The sequence below is a fragment of the Megascapheus bottae genome, chromosome 11, assembly GCF_031878675.1.
Source record: "Megascapheus bottae isolate mThoBot1 chromosome 11, mThoBot2.hap1, whole genome shotgun sequence".
Taxonomy (NCBI): Eukaryota; Metazoa; Chordata; class Mammalia; order Rodentia; family Geomyidae; genus Megascapheus; species Megascapheus bottae.
Window position 1 is genome coordinate 55,121,650 of NC_143519.1, and position 20,697 is coordinate 55,142,346.

A 20,697-nucleotide genomic window follows, 5' to 3' on the forward strand; every position below is an offset into this window, starting at 1 on the left:
AGGTACCTATTTGTGACTGAACATCATAGGAAAGCATCTTTGGTTCTAGATTCTTTCTGGGTTTTATTCCAGACAATAAAAGGCATTCCTATACGGTACAAACCTCTCCCATGCCTAATCCACCAGCATGGTCACAACCAGTTGCCACTCTCTAGAAGGAAGACTAAAACTTGATGACTGGAGACACAGCCAGGACCTATCTTTAAATCAGAGTAGCCAAACGGTCAAAGGAGGTGTCCTGATGTAAAAGCCATGAGCTTTATTTAAAAAATTATTTTATTTAGAGAAAAGAAAGTGGAAGATGAAACTCGGGCTCTAATAAAGTCATGTCTGTGTAATCTTAGCTACTCAGGAGGCTGAGACCTGAGGACTGCAATTCAAAGCCAGCCGGGGTATGAAAGTCCATGAGACTCTTATCTCTAATTAACCACCAGAAAAGTGTAAGTGGTGCTATGGCTTATATAGTAGAGTGCTAGCCTTGAGCTGAAAGCAGGGACAGCATCCAGGCCCAGAGTTCAAGCCCTATGACTGACAAAAAAAAAAGGAAAAAAGAAAGAAGGAAAGAAAGAGAGAGAGAGAGAAAGAAGAAAATTGAGGATGTAGTTGAACGGCAGTGTTAGCCTGACATGTTCAAGACCAAGGATCCTTAGCACTGTAGAAAAATAAAAATAAAGACATAAGAAAGAAAGAGAAAAAGAAAAGGGAGGAAGAGAAGGAGGGAGGAAGAAAAGGTAGAAGAGGAGAGAAAAGTAGTTTTCCTATAGATATCAAAAGAACATGGAAAAATATTACTCTTTCTGAGACAATTGTACACATCTAGCAGAGGGAGAGAGATAGTATGGGCAGCTTAGATTGTGATGGGAGCCAGGTGTTACCAAGAGAAAGCAAAGTTATGTGACCTGGGCCACATTTCCCCTTTCTGAGCCACACATAGGCTAGAATATGTTTTCTTGTAAATATCCAGCATCCGATCCCAATAGAACTCACCACAGTATGCTACCCACATGGAGGGTGCATTGGTAGATTACTACCAACAAGCTGCCTCGCCTCATTGTAAGATGACACCAAGAGTATGTGTTTTGATATAAATTCTAGTATTGGGGTGGAGAGATACAAAAAAAATTCTATGGGAAAAGTAGTGTACCGTAAACTGGGTCTTGCCATATCCCAGGCAAATTACAGTCACCGAATGATAAGACTTTGGAGCTTAAAGGCTCATTGCTCTTGTCCGAAGTTTGATGCAACGAATACGATGGAACTACAAATTACACTGGATTGACGAGAAAAAAAATATACTAGGGATTAAAATGATAGCTTCAGTGCTCTACCTCTTGAGCCATGGCCCCATTCCCTTTGGTTTCAGTTTGTTTACTTCTTTATTAAGTTTTTTTGTGTGCTTGTCCTGGGGCTTAATCTCAGAGCCTCAGCACTTTCCCCGGGCTTCTTTTGCTCCAGGCTAATACTTTACACTTGAGACACAGATCTACTTCCAGCTTTTGAGTAGTTTATATTAGAGACTGAGTCTCAAGGTCTTTCACTCCTAGGCTGGCTTCAAACCAAGATTACAGGCCTGAGCTACCGGTGCCCAACTTCAAGTTATCTCTTATACAGGATTGCAGGCTTTCAAAAGAAGTTACTTCAGACTGCAGTTCCCTTGGCCTCAACTCCTGAATATTGGATTGAGTCTCTATACCCCACTACACACACACACACACACACACACACACACACACACACACACACACACACTGCATATCATGACCTTCGATGCTTGCACTTAGAATGCAAATCGAGAGATGATTAGTTTATTTTCTTTACTTAAATATTCAACCTTAACATGACTACGACATTAGTCTATTAGGTTCTCAGCTACAAGATTTAAAAGTTGTCACTTACATGCATTAATCACTAATACTCCTTTGCTTCTTTATAAATAAAAATCCCAGCATAATTGAAAATGTTAAAATTTTATGAAAAGGAGAGATATAACATCAATCATCCCATCTAATTATTGTTTATATATTTATCGACTTCAGTTCCTGTGATTGTTTTAGGGAGAGAAAAGGAAAATTTTCCACTTAAAACAATCCAGTGGCATTCCCTAACACTAGCAATTGTTTGACTGTCATGACAATAACTCTGGCAGCTCTCTACCTCCTCCATGAGCTGGGCAGTCAGTTACCTGAACTCACATACAGAAAAAGAGGCAAAGGACTTGACAGTTAGAGAAACACTGCTTTGTAAAGCATTTGTAAAGTTACAATGTGGCCTGCAGCCTATTGTGACAGAGAATGGTCACAATATTTATTACAATGAAAAATAACTTCCAGTAAGCAAAAACACAGCTGTTGTAGCTTGTATTTCCTTTTCTTTTTAACTTCAGGGAGTAGAAAGAGAAAAAGATACATTGTTCTCCTATATAAAAAGAAACAAAACTACTGAAACACACATCTATTCATCTAAAAATATTCCTAGTGCAGCAAAGCATGGTTGACTCCACTTGAAAAATACCTTGAAACATCCTTCTGTGTCATTAGTTCTAGCTTCGTGGAACTTACAACTATCTTGGTGGCCAGAGAGAATTGGTACAGCTTTAATCAACTTCTAATTGCCCTTTCTGGCTTTGGTTGTTCCCGAAAACAATCTTTGTTCCCCTCAGCTACAAAATTATGTAGTTTTTAAGTCGGTTTTACTGATAGCTACTGAAAAACTCCCCTTACATGCAGTAAGAATCCATAACATGGGATATAAACAGGAACCTTTACTATCTACCTCCTGTGCGTCCCCTCTGATCCCTAGCCACCAACCCTGCTCAATACTCTGTGGTAAATTTGTGGCCATTCCCTAAATGAGCGCCATATCTTTTTCACAGTTCCTCGGATTTTAGTACTGAGTGTTTTCCTGTCCCAAGGCCCGGGTAGTCTCCTGTTTTCCACATCAGGCCCAGAAAGCATCTGTGCTACAAAGCCTTCCCCAAAAAGCATGGTTGGTGCTAATACACGGGCAGGTAGCACTTTGTTCAAAATTCAGTGGATCCTAAAAATTCCTAGAGCAAACAACTAGGATGTTTTCATTTGTTCAACGAAAGTAGGAGAAGTTTATAACTCTTCATAAACTTGAATCATCTGTAGCTTTTCAGCCAGGATATACCCAAGAAGACACAAACCATCCCAAGTATTGCAAACACAGAGAATTTAATATAAAAAAAATGGCTCAACAAAGTTTAGGAGAACTCAGAAGTCACATCTAATTTGAAAAAAAAATAGACTCTGAAATTAGCAGTAATAGGAAAACTGCTGCCCATTAGACTGCAGCGACATTAGAAGCTGGCACTGTGAGCAAGTGAGTAGAAGAATGGGGCTGTCTGATTAAGGAGGCATCACACCAGAGATTTTCTAATCAGAGTTGGGACTAGGAAAAAACAAAACCAGGGCTTTCCAGGAGGAGAGACGAGAGATGCTCAAAATACTTCCCAGACAAGAATAGGAAATGAAGAAATACCCTGGCCTCTTCCTGCCTCTCATCTCCCTAAAGTCTCTCTCTCTCTGTGTCCACATCTACCAAGATACGTATGTTGCAACATCTGGGAAATACAGTTTCTCATAATACACAGCTAAGAAGGAGAAGGGTAGAATGGAAAACAACAGCTATACACTGTGAGCCCCTCACTTGACTGCTTAAGTGAGCCTTGGGAGCTGATTATTATCTAAACAAAACAAGGCAAAGCAAGGAAGCATGTGTTACACATCCCGAGTCCTGTGAATGGTCACTATATCTCATATGCGTCATTTTCCCCATAAGACCATGAACTTAACAACAACAGCGACTGTGTCCTGGCTTTTGTTCTAATTACTACCACATTATTCAAGTAAAATCCAATTATCATCACTGATCTCCTGGATTTAAAACATGCTTTAATTGGACATTTCCCAATGTTCATACCAATGGCCATTAACTCAAAAAGATATTAGCAGATGTTGTAGCTAAGTACGATTTTGCAATTTCCAAGTTGTTCTTGAAGGTCAGCTGATTTTTTTAATTGCAAAATTATTCATTTAGTAAAATGAGCTTGGAAAGGGAAGGTATATTAGGCAGCATCATTTCAACATATACGATTACAGAATACATTTTCATTCAAAGAATTAACACTGCACATGGGTATCAGTTAAAGTGACATTGTTTTAAATCCCCCCATGATAGCATTGCCTTGTTTTCAGAATCTTCCTGTGGGGTATAGAAGAATTAGTTCATGCTTCCTTTACAGAGACAGTAATTAAAACTAAATAAAGCATCAAATATTAGTTTAGCAAATTAAGAGCCATTCACCATTCATAGTTCTGCTCTATCAGAGGACACAGACAAGAAAAACAGAGAATCACAACATGGAATGGTTTTAATGCAAGAATATTGCTATACCTATTTTGCTACATTAATATATCAGGTAATAGAATAGTGAATTCTCCCCTTAGGGCAGAATGCCAAAACAAATAGATTGTCTTTTAAAATCTGAGGCTTTGATGGGTAGAAGGTGGCAAGCCAACTCTGGAACTCAGAATTACAATTTAAGTCTCATGAATTTGAAGAAGCAGTGGCTGGCTTGGATGACATCATTACACACAGGAAAGAAATCAAATCCACCAACAGTAAGTCGGCATACTAATGATAAGAATTTATCAGTGCTGTGTCTAACACTGCTCTCTACAAGTAACTATTCAAAAGACCCAATCAGTTCCCAGTAATCCAGACCTATAATCCTACCTACTCAGGAAGTAAACATTTGGAGGATCATAGTTCAAAGCTAGCCCAGGCGGAAAATGTCTGAGAGACTCCATCTCTAAATTAATACCAAAAAGCCAGGATAGAGATGTGGATCAAGTGATAATAGTGACAACCAAGCAAAGCAAGCTGAGCATTTCTGAAGCCTAAGTTCCAATTCTGATATCAGCAAAATATGCATGTCCTTGTGAAATCCCTATACTTCTTGAATAGGATCAAACTAGAATGTGACAGGTACCATTTGTCTCTTTCATAATATTTCATTGAAAAAAAAATAATAATATTTCATTGATCCACACTGACCTTTCATTTTTAAAAACAGACAAAAAGTCCTTGGTTTTGTGCTTTAAGAAAAGTGTCCTTGGGGCCGGGAGTTTGGCCTAGTGGTTAAAGTGCTTGCCTAGCATGCATGAAGACCTGGGTTCGATTCCTCGGTACCACATACATAAAAAAAAAGCCGGAAGTGGGGCTGAGGCTCAAGTGGTAGAGCTCTAGCCTTGAGAAGATCCAAGGACAGTGCTCAGGCCCTGAGCTCAAGCCCAGGACTGGCAAAAAAAAAAAAAAAGAAAAGAAAAGAAAAGAAAAGTGTCCTCTGTGTAGTTATGTTTATATCTTTAAGCCCATGTTCATAACCTTGGGTACCCAAATATTGAGTCATCGCTCTTGTACTATTTGGATCTAATATCCACATATCAAGGATACCATGAGCCTTTTGTTCCTTTGGTCTTGACATCTCACTCAACAAGATTCACTCTAATTTCACCCACTTCCTAGTGAATGCCATTGTTTTATCTTGTCTGTTGGCTATGTAGAATTCTATTGTGTATCTATATATATTATATATGTATGTATGTATATATATATATATATACATATACCACATTTTTTGTATCCATTCATCTGCACTAGGGCATCTGGATTTGTTTCCAACCTTCTAAAAATCTATGTGCCAGTGATTGTATATAGAGAATTCCTTCTTGAATACTTGTTTGTTAAACATGACATTTGAAATAAGTTGTAAAAATCAATGTTAATAAATTTTTTTTAAAAAAAGAAATGTGTCCTCTGATCCAGGAATAATAATGCACACCTATAAACTCAGTTACTCTGAAGGCAGAGGCAAGAACATCATGGGTTCAAGACCAGTCCAGGCAAAGTTAATAAAATCCTATCTCAAAAACAAAGTATATTGGACTGGGAATTTGGCCTAGTGGTAAAGTGCTTGCCTAGCATACACGGCGACCCGGGTTCGATTCCTCGATACCACATACATAGAAAAAAGCCAGAACTGGTGTTGAGGCTCAACTGGTAGAGCTCTAGCCTTGAGAAAGTCCAAGGACAATGCTCAAGCTCTGAGTTCAAGCCCAGGACTGGCAAAAAAAAAAAAATATTACCAAAAGGAATCCCATAGTGAGCCCTTGCCAAGTCTACTTGAAACCCTGGCTTTGAACTCCTGTAATCACAAACAAAGGTAAATCTTCTTTAGTTATTTATATTATCTACAGACTTTAGGAAAGATCACTTGCCTAATATGCACGAAGACTCAGGTTTGATTCCTCGGTACCACATACATAGAAAAAAAGCTGGAAGTGCTGCTCAAGCTCAAGTGGTAGAGCTCTAGCCTAAGAAAGTCCAAGGACAGTGCTCAGGCCTTGAGTTCAAGCCCAGGACTGGCAAAAAAATAAAAAAAGGAAAGATCATTATAGTGGATAATTACAAGAGAAAAATTGACCAGCATGCAATATTCTCTGAACAATTTTTGAAAGACAATATATTTGTTTTGGCATTCTCCTCTAGTGGGAGAATTTACTATTCTATTACACACTTCGCTATTAACATTAAACTGTAATACATTTTTTTGAAAAATGGCACAAAGTTGCGATTTCCTTTCCTAGTATCATCAGTGTTTCTAACACTAGAAGACAATTATAATGCCAGTGTGTAGAAGACAAAAGTTCTGAATTTTAAATATGATGCAAAGTAGAATTTTGATCAACACTTTGATACTATGATAATAACATTCAATTGCTAACTAATGACATAACTTGGATATTGTTTGCTCAAACTGAATTATCTATTAAGAATTAAATTTATTCCCTGAGGTGAAAGACAGGTCCACAGGCTTCTTCTGGGTGCTAAGCCCAAATAAGTTTAGGAGGCATTCCTATATTTCAATCTCTTGTTTTGTTGTTGTTTGTTTGGTCGGTTGGGTTTTTTTGTGCAGCCCTAGAGGCTTGAACTCAAGACCTGGAATTGTCCCTGAGTTTTAACTGGATAAGAATGTCATAGATATTTATATTCAAATCTGCTTAAGTCTCTTAGGCCTACTTTTTTTGAGTTTTTTTTATATTTTTTATTTTAATTAATAAAAGGGTTACATGATATTTGCCAGATAGAAGGTGCATTAATTCACATACATTGATACCCTTTCCCTTTCACAAGTCTTGGTTAGGCCTACTTGTTTTTGTTTTGTTTTGTTTTGTTTTGTTTTTGCCAGTCCTGGGCTTGAGCTCAGGGCCTGAGCCCTGTCCTTGGACTTTCTCAAGGCTAGCACTCCACCACTTGAACCTCAGCACCATTTCCGGCTTTTGTCTATGTATGTGGTACTAAGGAATCGAACCCGGGTCTTCGTCCATGCTAGGCAAGCACTTTAACCACTAGGCCAAACTCCCGGCCCCAGGCCTACTTTTTTATAACAGTTTTTCTTTATCCTGTTAACACATATTGGTATTCTCCAACATTAGTGCTCCTCAGAACACACTCGGGATAAAGGAAGCCAGAAGAATATAGTCACATGATCAATTCTAATAAATTCCAAATGAAAAGCTTTTATTCCTTCTCCTTATAAAGAACACCCACAGTAAGTCACCCTGGCCAAGTGGGAGATTTCAAGCCCTGATGCTATACAATGAAGACTTTGTATGGAGTGATAATTTTATGCATCTTGTGCTACTCCATAGAATAACATAAAGATCTCTTGAATGTGTCTCCTGAGTTCTTTCTACTTCAGTGGTCATGTATTCATACCCCTCCATGGCTAGTAATGCTTTTCCAAGACAACAAATCATGTTATAGTCTATATGTTGGTGATATATGATGTGTCTATGTGTGTCAGGCTATGGCTGTGAGGACACAAAGGAAAGGAGTTGAAAAATCAGATGACCTCATTGGAAAGACTCTGCTCTGCAAAAGTAATGGAGGACTGGACTGGCTCAACAAACCAACTAAAATGATTCTATAGAAAAAGTCCTACAGACCTGCTAATGTGATGGGCCCAAATGCAATGGATAGCTAAATTTCACCATTATTGATTCAGAGATATAGTATTAGAAAATTTAAAAAAAAGAAAGAAAGAAAATAGTAACTCAAAGAAAGAAAACACCTGAGTACAGACTAGCAGAAAAGAAACTACATGAGCCATCCTATATCATATTACCTCCAGGGAAAGGATACAAATCGTTTGAAACTTTCTGACAGGATGGCTATTGCCAAAAGTCAGTCAGGTCGAAGAAAGAGGAAACCAACCACAGTATTAACAGGTCCATGCCCATGAATTGTGGTATTTTACACCTCCAATGTCATTGCTCTTAATAACAACTGAGTTGCCCCAAGTCTGATGATTCCTTCTTAGAATGACATGTGATGTGAGGCCCGAAGTGCTTCACATTGGTTTGTTTTCCATAATGTAGGCTGGGCACCATCTCAGTCCAGAGCATCAGAGAAGTTTGTTCAAAGTACTCCACCAGAACGACTGAACTCCAGTGCTAGTCCAGGATTCTGGGCTCTCTGTATGGTACCAGCTCTCCAGTGATCATTTATGCTCACTAGAGAATTAAACGAACACTACATTGAATGCAAATATGAAGAACCAGGAAACTTCAGAGGAAACACTTCATAGATTAAAGCTTTAAAAGGAAGAACAGTTCTTCTAGGGGAAAAAAAAAAGTACCTAAATAAATAAATAAATGCGCTGCCAATGACTACCTGGAAATGCCATTTATAAACACTATTGGATGTAAGCCCTTGCAGTTTGGTGTCCTAGATTTCCTTTTATGCTTTGCTTTGTTCTTCACAACAAAACATCTCACGATGTGACCCTGAAATCTCCAGTGGTCCTCCTGCCTTCTCTTCCTGAGTGCTGGAAGTGCTGAGTGTTCCAGATTTTGTAAAAGTTCTGCTCATTTCTGGCCAATCCTGCCCTTAGTAAATCCAGTTTGGAATAGATGGAGTCTGTGATCCTTTACTGTGATTGCTCATCCCTACCTGGTGAAGCCAAGCTCCTGTGGCTGCAATGCTGAGGCCCCCCCAGCTCCAGCTTGTTCCTCTATACTGTCAATATACATGACATGGCTCATGGCTTTCCAGAGTCCTCCTATTGACAAGTGTGTGGCACCTCAGCTCCTCCTTATTTAAAGCCAGAAGACCTTTCTTTGCTAGTCAGAGTAGATGTGAGCAATGGTCGACTTAACAGCAACCAGACTGTTCATTTTGTAGCTGCCCACTTTATCTACCAGTTCAGTTTTCCACAATGTCTATGGTTGTGTGGAGTTGACCCAGGATCATCTGAGCCCATCCCTGAAGCCATCATATTTTTCAATGACTAATTCCTTCCTTGGAAATCCATAGATGGCAAATTACAGAAGATGAAATAAAGTTTTAGATCAGGTTGCTCATCTGTAAGTTCTTGTTTCTGGCACAGGAGAATAGTAAAGGAAAGGAAACTTTATATGCAATAGATAGTCTGAAATACATGTATCCTTTACATTGAGAAATAACTTCAGAGCAAGAAGAATGAGGTGGAATTGAACTTGCCTGTGCCTAAACGATGCCAGGCTATACTAGGGGGACTTTTATAGGCCATTAGATAGGATTATATTGGACTACAAGACCTAAAGATCAATCACATGCCAAAAGTCATATTTTTCTCAGCTAAGGACAAGGTTTTGCCTCAGATTCAGCACCATTATTATCACATGAAGACGTGTGAAAAATGCAAACGCCCAGGTCTCCCACCAAATCTATTAAATCAGAATCTCTTGGATGGGCCCCAGCCCTCTGGTAAAAAGTGGTCAAAAGTACTGTAAGAAATGTTGATACTTGTTAACACCTGGCTTTGAATTCCAGACAGCTCACTTGCACCTTGCCTTATAAGCTAGAGGGCTCTAGATGAAACAGGAGTAGCTAATAATCTATGAGATAAATAAATATATAAAGCTCATGCCTGTAACACTAGCTACTCGGGATACTTAAATCTGAAGACCCAGGTTCCAAGCCAACCCGGGTACAAAAGTCCTTGGGACTCTTATCTCCAATTAACTGGCAGAAAACCACTGCTGTGGCTCTAAGCGGAACAGCATTATTAGCCTTGAGCTAAAGAGCTTAGGGACAGTGCCCAGACTCAGACCAGAATTCAAGCCCCATCACCTACTAAAAAAGAAGAAGGAGAAGGAGAAGGGGAAGGGAAAGAGAAAGAGGAAGGGGAAGAAGAGGGGGAAGAAGAAGAAGAAGAAAAAGGAGGAGGAGGAGGAGGAGAAGAAGAAAATTTTTAAAAGATCCAAGAATTTGAGGCTCACATCTGTAATCTTAGCTATCCAGGAATCTGAAATCCTGATGTTTGTAGTTTGAGTACAGCCCAGGCTTACACAAAGACTCTTCTTTTCTTTTTTTTTTTTTTTTTTTTTTTGCCAGTCCTAGGCTTGAGCTCAGGGCCTGAGCACTGTCCTTGGACTTTCTCAAGGCTAGAGCTCTACCACTTGAGCCTCAGCACCACTTCCAGCTTTTTTCTATATATGTGGTACCAAGGAATCGAACCCGGGTCTTCGTGCATGCTAGGCAAGCACTTTAACCAGTAGGCCAAACTCCCGGCCCTGACTCTTCTTTTCTTAACCAACAGCTAAGCACAATGGCACATGCTTGTCATCCTAGCTACATGGGACTCAGAGAGCAGAGGACTGTGATTCCATGCCAGCCCAGACAAAAAAATTCCATGAGATCCCAACTCAGAGAAAGAATGCTGGGCCTGGTGGTACATAACCATCATCTCTGCTACAATAAGAGGTATAAAAGAGGCAGATTTCCATCCAGGCATGAGTCCTTAACTCCACATCACAAAAGTTCAAAAAGGATTGGAGATGTGCCTCAGCAGTGGAGCACCTGCTTAGCAAGTGCTTCCAAAACTGACCCAAAGAGTGCCCGACCTTCTTAAGACACTATCACTAAGAAACCATGATGCCATTAGTATGTCAACACTTATTATTCATCTCATTATTGACTGTCACTTCACCAACAGCCTCATGTAATATGTAATGGAAAGCACACCGTGGCGTGATATGACAGGTCAGGCTTAAAGTAGAACAAAGGAAGGGGAGTCCAAGCAACTACCCACATCCTAACAGGATGAGACACACTCCCAGGTGAGAGCCCGCAGTGAGGTAACCCTAGAGCGGCAATGATGAGAGAGGCACAGACAGAGATGAGCAGACACCTCCCATCGTTACTGTATTGAGCAGCACTTCTCTATCCTTTAGCCGAAGCAGTCATGTCCTCTGACTTCTTAGAACAGTATGACCTGGTCAGATAGTTTGCTACTGGTTAGCAATCCACACACATATGATGCACACATAGGTCTCACATTCAAACTGAACACAGGATAATATAAACCTTGGGGTGTCTTTGGTACACCTTCATTATAACACCAGCAGTTTCTTAAGGGGAAATCTACAAATTCAGATATTGACATTTACAGGCACAGAACAGACAGAACTTGCAAACAGATTGACTATACCTACAATATTCTTAATTTTCCATTCACAGTGTGTAAGTATAGCACTTTAATAATACATAGACCGAAAGGGTTGCTACTTTGCAAACTTCAATTCAAGTTCTGAGACTGACAGCAAAAGCTAGGTAGCCGTGTGTGTGTGTGTGTGTGTGTGTGTGTGTGTGTGTGTGTGTGTGTGTGTATCCACTACAATTCCCCAAACTGAAGAAATTCCAAAAAATAGATAAATAAAAGCCAGAGGTGGACGTGTGAGTCAAGTAGTAGAGCACCGGCCTTAAGTGAAAATATTGAGAGCTTAAGGTCTTAAGGTCTTGAGTTCAAGTTACAGTAATGGCACTAAAACAAGAAGCAGGTATATTCAAAGATATTCTGTTATCTTGTGTGACTGTTGTTCTTAATGTATTATGTTATTTCTCTTATCTTTTTTTTGCCCTTATAGTTAATCTTATGTTGTCACTGTATCTGACTTTGTTGCCTGATATATCGTATATGAGTTTATTTGTTTATTTGAAACAGGGAAGGAGGGAAAACAAGATGATTGGGAGAGGGGCAGGGGGAGGGAAACAGGGACAAAAACATGAGCAGGGGTATCAATGTGCGAGAAATAATGCACCTACTACCTGATGAATGTTAGTGTAACCCCGCTACACATTTTCCCGACAATAAAAATAATATTCTGTTAAACTCCATAATAACTACAATAGCATTTGAAAACACCTAATTTTATTTGAACAAAAACTATGTTTTTATAGAACATACTTTCCATGTACACAGATTAACATTTTTATTACATATTTTATTTCCCAAAGACTTTTCATGTTCTAAAAAAAAAAAAAAAGTTGTAGCCGAGTGTGGTGGCTCATGCCTGTAATCCTAACTACTCAGACAGCTGAAATCTGAGGATCAAGGTTCAAAGCCAGCCCAAGCACAAAAGGATCTGAGATTCTTATCTCCAATTAACCTCTAGAAAACAGGAAGTGGAGTTTGGCTCAAGGGTAGGGCAGTTGCCTTGAGCTGAAGAGCTCAGGGACAGCGCCCAGGCTGAGTTCAAGTCCCATGAGCACCCCCTCCCCTCAAAAAATTGATACGGCTGGACATTGGTGACTTATACTTGTAATCCTAACTTCTCGGGAGGCTGAGATCTGAAAGTCAGGGTTCAAAGCCAGCATGGAGCTGGCTGAAAGTGGATCCAGGGGCTCAAATGGTAGAGGGCTAACACTGAGCACAAAAGAAAAAAAAAAAAGCTCAGGAAAAATGCACAAGCCACACACACACACACACACACACACACACACACACACACACACACACACACACACTGAATCAATTAAGGATAAAATCATTCATACTGGGCTTTGTTTTTGTTTTGTTTTAATGACATGGACAAGCTTTAGGGTATGAGACAGAGGTGGCAGCATTAAAGTTCATGTACCAGACACCCCAGGAAAGCAGTTGTTGATGCCTTAAGATAGTCCTACAAGAAGAAGCAATGCCCCTAACAATCTCCTTTTATGTGTTCTGTCAGTAGACAGGTGACATTTTGACCTCTACCCAATCCTAGCAAGATTGAAAATCCACGGTGACTCTTTGTCCCCTTAACTTGTTCCAAAGTGCTGCAGGGGTTCCCCTGCCGGATGCTACACCATATGTGCCAACTCCAGAGAGAAAACGCAGGGCTGAGCAGGGTGCCGCTGTGTCTTGACATTCTTCTGCTTCCTGTTGTTTCTGGAGCAACTCGCACTGGAGCTAAACATAATTCTTCTGAGAGAATCACTTTTAGGAAGAGACTCTGCCTCCTAGCACACTACTTTGTATGCAGATCACTTTTCTGAAGCACTTTTAGTACAGAACTCACTGGTTTGACATTTCGCAGTCTTTATAAAATCCACCTATGTAATAACAAACTTTTAATAAAATCAAACTATTTGTCACAATTATGCCATAAAGAACAGGAGAAGGCCTACTAGAAGGGTTTTGTTTGGTCATCTGGCCAATTATTACCTAAGAGTGATAAATGGCAGCTTTTCAAGAACATTTTCCATATGGCAAGTTAATTTTTAAATTTAAATCTACAGTATCTCAGGTTAATAGGCATATTTATTTCCTTATGCTCTTATGAGGTTAGAATAAAAGAAAATCCTCTTAAGTTTAATAATCCAGAATTATGTTTGCCTAAAAGAGATTATCAACTCTTAGGAACAAATTATCCTTGACTTAAGGTCAGCAACTCTTATGAAGCCAGACTTCATAAAAAAGCATTTATAGAGAAAAAGCACGGATATATATAAAAATATATATAAAATATATAAATATATAAAAAATATATAAAATATATATATATAAGTACGGATATATATATATATATATATATAGCTTTGCCAATTGTCTGTCCCCTTGGGGATTCTGTAGAGTAGAACATATAGCTCTATATAATTCAGAAAATCTATACAGAGCTTCAAGAAGAAACTATAAATCTCCTGGGTCTCAGATCCACTTCCTGTTGCCTTCCCTCATTATATGTCTCAAGATAATCAATAAAACCTGATTCCTCCTTGTAAGCATTTTTCTATTCTGCCAGAAATAATAGCAGTCTCTACCCCAAAATGAAGAAAAAATGGAAAGTAATATTTTCCATAAGAGGAGAAAATGAAACTGCCTAAGCATTTTTCCTGAGCCAAGTGAAACAAAAGCAACCCCAGTGTATTCTTTAAAAAAAAAAATAAAATAAAATAAAAAAACCAAAGTTAAATACTCATGGCACCAGTTCCAATGGTTCTTATCTGCCATCCCCCCCACCCCACCCCCCAAAAAACAGATCTGTGGTGCCAATAAGCTTTCAAAACCCTGGATTTCCATTTCCACTTTCAATGACAACATCTTCATGTTGTCATCAATAATAAATAATAATTTGCTGTATGTCTGTGTAAATACACATATTACAGGAAAGATTTCTGTCAGTGGCAAATAGTGAAGCAGGAAGGACAGGATTGCCAGCCAACTCTCTTCCAAAAGCATCTCCCAGAGCAGACTAATGTGCAAAACCCACAATGAAGCGAAGCCAGCAGAGAATAGTTCGTTTAAGAGAAGGAAACACATAGCTCCAAACAAATTTACCTCTTGTTTCCAAAAACTGGACAGTTTTTCATTTGCTTTGTTAGCACTTAAAACGGCACTTGAAACTTTTATATTAAATAATCTGTAATAATTCATTGAGGCTCCCTAACAGTTGCAGCTAATCCCAGAACTATTCTTTTGTTTTTCTTTTTTTTTTTTATGGTTTGTCTTCTGAAAGTCTTTGCAAAAGTCTGTAAGGAAACACCAAATGGGAAACATGTACTTTGTCATGAGTTACAAATCCATTTTTTAAAAAGTTTTCCAGGCTTCCTATTTCCCGCCACTCTGCACTATCTTCAGAGGTTGTCATATTTCACTGGGGCAGATTGTAAACCAGACAAATTCAGCCAGCCAGGTTGAAGAATGGAGGTGAAAGGAACAGTGGGAAACACACGAAGTGCAATTAAAACCATATGACCAGAGATATTGAGGCAATACTTGCTGGAGGAAGGCCAAGTAAAAATCAAACCTTTTCTGGTGTGAGTGAAACTATCCAGTCCATTTGGGACAAGCATACTTCTTTCCTTAAATATAATGTTCTTTTCTTAGCCTTAAAGCAAAAGCACCCAGGGAAGTTAGCTTCCAACTCGATAATTAGCCTATTGTTGCCATTATAGCATAGAATTTGGGTTGTTGTTTTTTCTTGTTGTTTTGCTTTGTTTTGTTCCTGTCGGGGCTTAACCTCAGGGCCTGCTGGTTAATTGAAGATATTTTCTCAGATTTGTCTGCAGAAGCTAGCTTTGAACCTGTAATCTTCAGATCTCAGCTTTCTGCTGAGATAGAATTACAGCCATGAGCCACCAGTTCTCAGTAGTTTATATAAAACAGAGGTCTCATTTAAAAGAGTAATATTTACTTAGAAATGCAATTTACAGAGTTAGGAGTTTGGTCTAGTGGTAGAGTGCTTATCGAGCATGCACGAGGACCTGGGTTCAATTCCTCGGTACTACATAAATAGAAGAAAAAAAAAACAGCCAGAGGTGGTGCTGTGGCTCACCCAAGGACAGTGCTCAGGCCTTGAACTCAAGCCCAGGACTGGAAAAATAATAATAATAATAATAATAATAATAATAAGAAGAAGAAGAAGAAGAAGAAGAAATGCAACTTACTATTGAGCCAATTTTATATCCACCAAGGAATACTAAGGCCTTATGAAAAAGGCTTATGGTCACAATTTTAAATCCAAATCTTTCTGTACCTTCCCATGAAGCCTTAACTTCCAAATACCCCAAATTCCAATAATGATAATTCAATTGCTGGACAGAACAAACAAGAAGCCATCTTCTCAACACATTATAACCTAACTGTTAAACAACTGTTAACTATGTCATACAAGTAGTATTTAGCAGGCCAGAGACTTAAATCTAACAATGTACAGAAAGGATGAACCCTCAAAGCTATAAAGCATGCCAATAAAAACCACTGACATTGGTGGCCTATCATCAAAACCATTTCACATCTGCTTCTCCTGATTGACACAGCAAGTACCTGCCATCTCAGGAGACAAATGGAATGTGTCATTTTCCATATCACTTTGGGATTGCCACAGAGGACTCGAATGTAACAAGTCACTTACCTCCCAGAAACTGAATTCCACCAGCCACTCTTCCCACCGTCCTGGAGATGAGCTCTGACACACAGCAACCCATGAGGGCGGTGAGTGCCACCAGGAGGAGCAGACCACAGCCCAGGCCTGTCACTATGGTACAGATCCTCCATTCTGTGCTGGGAATACCCTGGAAGGAGGCATAGCGCCCACATTCCTCCACCATCACCATCATCTGTCGACTCTCATCATGGACAGGATAGGAGCATCTCCGGAAAGTACCAAAGGACACAGACTTGCCCAGCTGTGATCCCCAGAGCCAGTAAGGCATAAAAAAACCCACGCAAGAGGTGGCAGCGCAGAGAAAGGAGAGCAAAGCCCAGATCACACCTGTACACGTCAGACTGGATGCCATCTTTCACCAGATAAGGCAATGAGAGCCTAAAGGAAGTGTTCTGGGAACGCAGGCGGGAATGGAGGTGTGAAGTTACCACAGCAAAGTCACCAGGTAATCCACAGTCCTTTAACAACAGCCAGGGTCAGTCTGTTAGCAAAAGGAATCCTTTTGGTCCTACTGGGTATCAAATTCCCATTCTCTTTAGCAAGGATGATGACCCCTGGGAAAACAACAGGAAATATGAGAAGTTTAGACTCTTACAGAAGTAATAACACATAGACAGTCAGTCACTCTACAATTTTTCAGTTAAGAAAATATTTGACTAGATCAAGGTCCTACAAAATAATCACCGGAAAGGGGTACCTACAAGACGGGAAGCAGGGCCAAGGGGAGAGAAGTTGATGAATAGAAGAGAAAAAAATGTAGTCAAGAATTCATTGTATACACCACAAAATTAGAAAAGTAATGAAAGGGGTGGACTGAGGGGCATTGAGAATGTTGAAGGGAGAGGCACTGATCAAGATGCATTGCATTCATAAACTGCTTTGTTAAATGGCACCTCCTTTGTTCAACTACTCAAAAACAATTTTAAAAAAATCAAATTTAAGCTGGGCCGGTGGCTCATACCTGTAATCCTAGCTATTCAGGAGGCTGAGATCTAAGGATCATGGTTCAAAGCCAGCCAGGGGCCAAAAATACTGGGAGACTCAGTTCCAATTAAGCACCAGAAAACCGGAAGTGGTGCTTTGGTTCAAGCAGTAGAACATTAGCCTTAAGCTGAAGAGCTCAAGGACAAACGCCCAGGCCCAGAGTTCAAGTTCCACAACTGCCCCCCCAGAAAAATTAAAAATTTAATGTTTTAAACTTGTTTCAGCACTTGAAAAGTGGAAAGAGATAGATGGAGAAGAATGGAAGGGGAAGACATACTGATCAAGATATATTGTGTTCAAACTATCATAATACATTTTTAAGAAGTGGAAAGAACAGAATCTCTGTATACACTTGATAACTAAAAAGTTTTATCAAACTTGCTCAATGTCTCATCATGTCTTTATCACCTGTAAATGCTCCAAAATTAACTCTCACAGCTATTTACTTAAAAGAATGCATGACTTCTATTTGCCAAGCCAGTGAATTCATTTTGCATACTTACATTAAAAGCAACATAGCATATTTACTGGCAGTCAACGTAATTCGGGATATTAAAATAAAACGAACCATATCATGGTTTATTTGGCTGGCAATTTCACCCTCACAGTTGGTGGCAACTTTGTGCGTGTGTGTGTGTGTGTGTGTGTGTGCGCGCGCCTCTTTAAGGGTGCCTTAACTCTCTTAGGTGAGCCTCAAACAAAATAATTAAGATAACCTTTCACAGTTGCAAAGTACCATAAATTTAACAAACATTCTGAACTGTCTAGGCACATCCAGTGAGCAGAACCGTTATGGGATGGACCCAGCGCTCAATCTACAGCTTTGGAGAATTCTTTCAGTCAAGAAAGCCCGTGTGTGCTCTATTTCCACATCTGCTATTCTGACTCACTGGCTCCGGGAATTCCACTCTGCCAAAGGTTTCTCCTGCTGAACCACTGTTTAATCTGATAAATACCGCCCCCCCCCACACACACACACACGTTTCAGTTACTCAGCTTCGAACTCAAATGGCTCCAGGTGCATTTATGTTCCACTCTTGAGGGTTCAAACCTCACCCTGGGTCCACTGCCTGAAATGGATACAGAAGCCAGAAATGGATACCGAAGCCCAGGGCGCCCGGGCGTTCCATGCCCTCAACTCCTTCCTAACTCCAGCCTGGAATCCACACACACACAACAACAACAACAACAACAACAACAACAACAACAACCCTGGTCCTTACCTAGTTTCTTCCCACAGGCCTCCCTATCTCCCAGTTCTGGATGTCACGGCCAAAACAACTTGGGCTAGGTAAAAAGAAAACGAAAATGTGGAGATCCGTGGCTGAAGTTGGTCTGGCTGGGCCAGGAGGCCGGGAAGATCCGGCTCCCGGGCTGGAGGGTGGGGGACGCGACTGGCCGGAGGGGGCAGGGGGGGGTCCTCTCTTCTCCAGCTGGGGTGAGGCGCCCGGCTCAAGCTCACATTCAACCCCCTGGATTTGCCTCCCCCGCCTCACCTCCCCCGTGGAGACGCACAATGATCCCTCCTTTGAAGAAGGTTGGGGAGGGGGGCGGGGTACGTCCCAGCCGGACTCCCAGGCTAAGAGGCTTGGATGGGAACGCAGCACCCCCAGGAGGCAGACGCCGACCGCGGACCCCGCCGGCTGGCACAGCCACCGCCAGCCGTGGCCGGTCGGGGAAGCTCCGCCAGCGGGAGCGATTCAATTCCACTCCTGGGTGTCCGGGGCGGGGAAAGGGTGGATGAGACGAGAGATGGAAAAGGAAGAAGCGGGGCTCCCGCCCGCTTGGGTAACCATCACTCTACTTACATGGCTGAGCACGGCGACAGCCGCTGTGTCTGCTGGGTCCCGGGGCGCACGCACAAGTTGCGATCTTTTCCCGGACAGGCACATCCACCACTGTCCCTCTCGTCTCCCCCGACTCCCCTCCCCGCACGCCCCGACACCGACACCCGGGGGATAGGAGGGTTGGAGGGGCTTGGCAAGAAGAACTGGCTGCCCGGATGGCAGGGACGAGCTCCGCGCACTCCGGGCCCCGGCCCCGGGTCTGGGGCGGCGGCTCGGCGGGGCGTCCGGGATTGCGCGCAGCCCCGCGGCTCTTCGCCTTTGGCAGGCGAGGCACGCACCGCCTCCCCTCCCGCCCGCCCGCCCGCAGCCCGGCCCTCCGCGCGCCGCTCCCGCCCCTCGCCCCGCGGGGCCGGCGCGCACCGAGGGGCGGGGAGGACCTGGCGCGCCCCGCTGTCCCGGCCACTGCCAAGCCCACCCATCTCTGGGGGGGGGGCGCCAGCTTTTGGGGGGTAGGAGGGGCGCCCCCTCCCACGGCCATTCCTTCGGGTCGCCCTCCCCGGAAGAAAGGGGAAGAATGGAAAGGCAGGCTGAGTTTTCTTTAAAAAAAAAAAAGTAGGGGACCAAAGTTACTGGGATGCTCCCCCCCCCCCCAGCACCACGAGATCCAGACCCGCTTCTGTTCCGGGACAAGTCTTGGGGTGATGGTTCGCCACCATGGTTCCCCAGCGCGTTTGGGGGACATCGATGGGGAGGCCCTTCCGGAGCTTGGGGCAGGTCGTGAGAAGGGGTCACTTGGAAGGCCCGAGGGTGGGGGCGGAGGGAGGAGGAAGGAGCTGGAAGCTCCAGGCTGGTGGATTCCAGCCTCTCCAGACTGGCCTGGATTCATCCTCAGATGCCCTCTCTCAAGAGACCCATGCTGGCTTTAGGATCCCTCAAGAAGCTCCACTTTTTCTCAGGGTGTCTTTCCTCCTTCTCCACCCCCTACCTGCCCTCCCCCTTCCCCCCCCCCTCAGTCTCCCACCCTTCTTCCCACTGCCTTTCCTTTCCCTTTCCTGTTGCTTCCCTGTCTTCCTTCTTGTTTCTTGTCTCTCCTTCCTTTCTGTCTGTCTCCCTCTCCCTCTCTCCTCTCTTCCCCTTCCCTCCTTTTGTTCCTTCCTTCCCTTCTCTCTCCCTCCTCCCTCTCTCTTTCCCTCTACCTTCCTCCTTCTCTCCTTTCTTTTTTCCTTCCTTTCCTCTCCCTCTGTCACCTCCTCTTCCTTCTCCCATCACCTCTCCTTTCTCCCTCTTCCTTTCTCCCTTCCTCTCCATCCTTCCTTCTAATCCCTTCCTTGCTGTATACCACCATTGGATTCCTTTTCTGGGAAACAGCTAATTTTTATTTCTTCTCTGGAGGGTTTTTTCCTCCTCCTCCTCCTCCTCCTCCTCCTCCTCCTCCTCCTCCTCCTCCTCCTCCTCCTCCTCCTCCTCCTCCTCTTCTTCCTTAGCACTACTTCCTTTGGATGTCAGGGGAGGTCCGTGTGGGAGTCTGTGGAGAGGGTATTTTAAGAAATGAAGCATCTGGGATTCGCACTTTTTGAAGCAGACACTTTCTCAAGTTCAGATTTTGTAAAGATGTGTCTTTCCAGAGTAGTTACAGGCAGTAACTC

The 20,697-nt window shown here is 42.1% G+C and overlaps 1 protein-coding gene across 3 annotated transcripts in view; it reads right to left on the minus strand.

Annotated features, from left to right (window-relative positions):
* The window catches only part of Lhfpl6 (LHFPL tetraspan subfamily member 6), a 208,097-nt gene extending 188,898 nt beyond the window's left edge, over positions 1-19,199 (minus strand). Inside the window, exons 1-3 of one of the 3 annotated variants that reach the window (XM_090342301.1) lie at positions 19,073-19,196; positions 18,488-18,551; positions 16,248-16,834 (exon numbers count right to left, since the gene is read on the minus strand). In XM_090342301.1, coding sequence (XP_090198427.1) covers positions 16,248-16,632 — 385 coding nt within the window. In that variant the 5' untranslated portion in view covers positions 16,633-16,834; positions 18,488-18,551; positions 19,073-19,196. Of the gene's footprint in view, positions 1-16,247; positions 16,835-18,487; positions 18,552-19,072 lie in introns of all 3 variants that reach the window. The other 2 variants (XM_090342303.1, XM_090342302.1) reach the window with 2 other exon arrangements.
* Between the last annotated feature and the right edge of the window lie 1,498 nt (positions 19,200-20,697).